Consider the following 5,575-nt stretch of genomic DNA (forward strand, 5'->3'; position numbering starts at 1 on the left):
ATATTTTGATTTAACACTTTTTGGGGGGAGGGGTTACTACATGATTCCATATGTGTTATTTCATAGTTTTGATGTCTTCACTATTATTCTACAATGTATAAAATTGCAGAAATTAAATTTAAAAAACCTTGAATGAGTAGGTGTCCAAACTTTTGACTGGTACTGTGCATATTTACCTCAATTAAATCGTACCCCTTCACATCGACTCGGTACCCCGTGTATATAGCCAAGTTATCGTTTCTCATTGTGTATTTGTTATGTGTTTTACTTTGCTATTATTAGTTTATTTTCTTTCTCTGCGTTGTTGGGAACGGCCGGTTAATATAAACTTGTTGACGAAGCATGTGACGAATACAAATTCGGTTTTTCTAGCCCAGTAACCTCCAGTGAGAATACCTTTTTATGTAGCTAGCTCGCCTCAATCAAATCAAATTGTATATAGTCACATAGACATGGTTAGCGTATGTTGATGCGAGTGTAGCAAAATGTTTGTGCTTCTAGTTCCGACTATGCAGTAACATCTAACAAGTAATCTAACAATTTCACAACAACTACCTTATACACACAAGTGTAAATGAATGAATGAATAAGAATATGTACATATATGGATGAGCGATGGCTGAACGGCATAGACATGGTGCAGTAGATGGTATAGAGTACATTATATACATATGAGATGAGTAATGTAGGGTATGTAAACATTATATGAAGTGGCATTGTTTAAAGTGGCTAGTGATACATTTATTACATCCAATTTTTTACTATTCAAGTGGCTAGAGATTTGAGTCAGTATGTTGGCAGCAGCCACTCAATGTTAGTGATGACTGATTAAGTCTGATGGCCTTGAGATAGAAGCAGTTTTTCAGTCTCTCGGTCCCAGCTTTGATGTACCTGTATTGACCTCGCCTTCTGGATGATAGCGGGGTGAACAGGCAGTGGCTCGGGTGGTTGTTGTCCTTGATGATCTATTTGGCCTTCCTGTGACATCGGGTGATTTAGGTGTCTTGGAGGGCAGGTAGTTTGCCCCCGGTGATGCGTTGTGCAAACCTCACTACCCTCTGGAGAGCCTTGCGGTTGTGGGCGGAGCAGTTGCCGTAGCAGACGGTGATACAGCCCAACAGGATGCTCTCAATTGTGCATCTGTAAAAGTTTGAGTGTTTTGGTGACAAGCCGAATTTATTCAGCCTCCCGAGGTTGAAGAGGCGCTATTGCGCCGCCTTCACCACGGTGTCTGTGTGGGTGGACCATTTCATTTTGTCCGTGAAGTGTATGTCGAGGAACTTAAAACTTTCCACCTTCTCCACTACTGTCCCGCCGATGTGGATAGAGGGGTGTTCCCTCTGCTGTTTCCTGAAGTCCACAATCATCTCCTTAGTTTTGTTGACGTTGAGTGTGAGGTTATTTTCCTGACACCACACTCCGAGGGCCCTCACTTCCTCCCTGTAAGCCGTCTCGTCGTTGTTGGTAATCAAGCCTACCACTGTGGTGGCGTCTGCAAACTTGATGACTGAGTTGGAGGCGCGTCTGCAAGGCCACGCAGTCGTGGGTGTACAGGAGAGGGCTGAGAACGCACCCTTGTGGTATCCCAGTGTTGACGATCTGCTGGGTGGAGATGTTGTTTCCTGCCCTCACCACCTGGTGGTGGCCTGTCAAAGTCCAGGACCCAGTTGCACAGGGCAGGGACAAGACCCAGGGTCTCGAGCTTGATGACGAGTTTGGAGGGTACTATTGTGTTAAATGCTGAGCTGTAGTCGATGAACAGCATTCTTACATAGGTATTCCTCTTGTCCAGATGGGTTAGGGCAGTGTGATTGCAATTGAGTCGTCTGTGGACCTATTGGGGCGGTAAGCAAATTGGAGTGGGTCTAGGGTGTCAGGTAAGATGACAATGCCCCAGGGTAGTGATTGGGGACACTGCCCTGTGTAGGGTGCCATCTTTCGGATGGGACGTTAAACGGGTGTCCTGACTCCGAGGTCATTAAAGATCCCATGGCACTTATCATAAGAGTAGGGGTGTTAACCCTGGCTAAATTCCCAATCTGGCTCTCAAACCATCATGGTCACCTAATAATCCCCAGTTTACAATTGGCTCATTCATCCCCCTCCTCTCCCCTGTAACTATTCCCCAGGTCGTTGCTGCAAATGAGAACGTGTTCTCAGTCAACTCACCTGGTAAAATAATGGATAAATAAATAAAAAGGGTGGAGGTGATATGGTCCTTGACTAGTCTCTCAAAGCACTTCATGATGACGGAAGTGAGTGCTACGGGGCGGTAGTCATTTAGCTCAGTTATCTTTGCTTTCTTGGGAACAGGAACAATGGTGGCCCTCTTGAAGCATGTGGGAACAGCAGACTGGGATGGGATTGGTTGAATATGTCCGTAAACACACCAGCCAGCTGGTCTGTCCATGCTCTGAGGGCGCGGCTGGGGATGCCGTCTGGGCCAGCAGCCTTGCGAGGGTTAACACATTTAAATGTTTTACTCACGTTGGCTGCAGTGAAGGAGAGGTTTTGGTAGCGGGACGTGACGTTGGCACTGTATTGTCCTCAAAGCGAGCGAATAGGTTGTTTAGTTTGTCTGGGAGCAAGACATCGGGGTCCGCGACGGGGCTGGTAACTACAAGATGAGTTGAGTTAAACGAGCGTTTCCATGGCATTTACATCGTTTTTTTTTTGGGGGGGGAGTTCCGTTAACCGCTCTTCCGCATCTGCAATATTATGACAAGACTGACTGCATGGAAGGGAATTTATAGGCAACTTCTGGAATGGTTCTGCTTGTACCTTGTCCCACATAACAACATTGTAATCAGCAGACATCTCCTTCTGTCCACACCTCTTCTGACCTGTCTCCAACTAATACTTTCTGCACTACCATAGTTACATAGCCTTGTCCATAGAGAGAGAGAGAGAGAGAGAAATAAAGTGTTCTATGGTCTTTTCCTCTTTGAATATCCAGACGGTAAATCAGTTTTTACATTTTTTTTATTTCACCTTTATTTAACCAGGTAGGTGAGTTGAGAACAAGTTTGCAACAACACCTAGAATATGTGGACAACTACAAATACCTAAGTCAGAACCATCCAGAGTAGTGATGCTAGGCGATCAGTCAGCAAATGTCCATGTAATGAGAACTCCATACTAAGTACCTCACCTGAGAACTTTCATTTCCTGTTCTCTCTTTCTCTTTCTCCCCCTCCCTCCCTCCAGGTCTGGGGTTTAACATCGTGGGGGGTCTGGACCAGCAGTATGTCCTGAATGACAGTGGGATTTATGTGGCCAAAATCAAACAGAATGGAGCAGCAGCGCTGGATGGAAGATTACAAGAAGGAGACAAGATATTGGCGGTAAACATTGACTTTCACTTTTCTTTTTTTTTGAGGTTTGGAGAAGATAACCTCGTCCCCAGCGGCTCAATTGCTAGAGAGCCGACTGGTGGTCTAGATTAGAGATCAGAGGGTAAGAAGGGGGAATGTCATGTGATGTTTGAATCAATCAATCGTCTATCTGGGAAATTTGTATTAGGCTTGAGATTCCAGCCATCTACTGTAGAATTGTGGCTTTAATTTCATGACGCTTTTCACTGCACGGGAGATCCTAAACGATCGTGGTACTGACAGTTCTAGTCCTCGACAATGTATCAAGCTCCTGTGATGTTATTTTCCCTCTGTCTTTATGTAGATTAATGGTCACAAGCTGGAGCACCTGTCACACAGTGCTGCGGTGGATCTCTTCACGTCAGCGGGAGAGGACGTGCAGCTTCGCGTGCAGCAGAGGGTGTGTGTGGGACAGGGTCTTTTTCTTCCCTTGTCTGAGACTTCTCAATCAACTGTCTTGGACGGGTCATATTCATTAGGGCACATTGTAGCAAAGTGTTTCGCAACTGATAACAAAACAACAAAAAAAAAGAATAATTTCTTATTGGACACATTCAGATTAACTGAGGGATATATAGCCTAGTGCTGTTTGGGGCCCACTGAACACAACTCAGATATGATATGTGTTATTTTGTTGCCCTCTTGTCTGTCCCAACAGCCCACCATGGCCATGAATGTTCCCCCCAGTTCCAGGCCTGACGGCGACTCTTCTGTCTCCTCCTTGGTAATACTTGTGGCCGTCCTGGGAGCTGCTGCAGCCGTTACTGTCCTCTACATGCGCTTCCAGCCACAGCTGAGGAGGCATTTTTAACACACTAATTTTCTCCTCCAAAGCTTCTTTTTTTTTTTTTTGAGCAAAAGCTGGGACTGAACTTTGCTGAAGGCCAAAAAAAAAAAAAAGTAAGAAACGAACTAGAAAAAAACAAGTAAGCCATGTTTCCAATTTATAGTTGTTCATGTGGTTAGAATTATAATTATGCATCCCCCCTTCCTTCTGTGTATTTTGTTCTCTTGCCACAGGGATAACAACCATGACATGACGAGCTAACCTTGTCGTTGTATAACTAAGAAAGCTGTAGGATTCACAATAAACATGGCATTCCTACTGCTGAGCGGAGCTGTGCTCCTCAGACAGAAGGACTTTGGTGGTTAAAAAGCGTGTTTATTCCAAATATATAATTTTTTATATCCGTCAGGAGGAGAGGGATTTATTTGTAGAGTTTCTAGGCAGAGTTTGAGCCCCTGACTCATTCTGACGGCTCATTAGTTTCGTGTTCTCGCAGGGAGGTTTTTTGTTTTTTTTGGAAAGGGCCATGTTGTTTTCTGTCACTCAGAGGACCTTTTGTAACTGAATGGCTGATCTGTTTTGGGGGAGCCTGGCTATGAGAACTCACTCGCTGTATATTTTGATTTAGCTCGTCTGTTTTATACAGATGCATATTAGCTATGTGTTTTTGTCATCATCTTCCTTTTTTGTTTATGTTCTGACCCCCCTGTCGTAAAAACCGTCTCTATAATGTTGCAAAAATACTTCCAGGTGCAGTAGCTGTATATGTTGGGAGGTGGTTCAAACTGGTCACAATGACGAGGTGGATGTTCAATCAGTGATGTGCTGTGAACATAGTAGCCTGGTCCCAGATCTGTTGTCTCCTCCTGTAGCCTGGTCCCAGATCTGTTGTCTCCTCCTGTAGCCTGGTCCCAGATCTGTTGTCTCCTCCTGTAGCCTGGTCCCAGATCTGTTGTCTCCTCCTGTAGCCTGGCCCCAGATCTGTTGTCTCCTCCTGTAGCCTGGCCCCAGATCTGTTGTCTCCTCCTGTAGCCTGGCCCCAGATCTGTTGTCTCCTCCTGTAGCCTGGCCCCAGATCTGTTGTCTCCTCCTGTAGCCTGGCCCCAGACGGGGTGGCTCCTCCTGTAGCCTGGCCCCAGACGGGGTGGCTCCTCCTGTAGCCTGGCCCCAGACGGGGTGGCTCCTCCTGTAGCCTGGCCCCAGACGGGGTGGCTCCTCCTGTAGCCTGGCCCCAGACGGGGTGGCTCCTCCTGTAGCCTGGCCCCAGACGGGGTGGCTCCTCCTGTAGCCTGGCCCCAGACGGGGTGGCTCCTCCTGTAGCCTGGCCCCAGACGGGGTGGCTCCTCCTGTAGCCTGGCCCCAGATCTGTTGGCTCCTCCTGTAGCCTGTTCTCAGATCGGGTGGCTCCTCCTGT

At 46.6% G+C, this 5,575-nt stretch overlaps 1 protein-coding gene across 1 annotated transcript in view; it reads left to right on the forward strand.

Annotated features, from left to right (window-relative positions):
* synj2bp (synaptojanin 2 binding protein) overlaps nt 1-4,512 on the forward strand; it is a 6,275-nt gene extending 1,763 nt beyond the window's left edge. The window contains exons 2-4 of the mRNA XM_024416485.2: nt 3,208-3,344; nt 3,679-3,774; nt 4,033-4,512. Of these exons, the coding sequence (XP_024272253.2) occupies nt 3,208-3,344; nt 3,679-3,774; nt 4,033-4,185 (386 nt within the window). The 3' untranslated portion in view covers nt 4,186-4,512. The remainder of the gene's footprint in view (nt 1-3,207; nt 3,345-3,678; nt 3,775-4,032) is intronic.
* The last annotated feature ends 1,063 nt before the right edge of the window (nt 4,513-5,575 follow it).

This window comes from Oncorhynchus tshawytscha, linkage group LG11 (genome assembly GCF_018296145.1).
Source record: "Oncorhynchus tshawytscha isolate Ot180627B linkage group LG11, Otsh_v2.0, whole genome shotgun sequence".
NCBI classification, from domain to species: domain Eukaryota; kingdom Metazoa; phylum Chordata; class Actinopteri; order Salmoniformes; family Salmonidae; genus Oncorhynchus; species Oncorhynchus tshawytscha.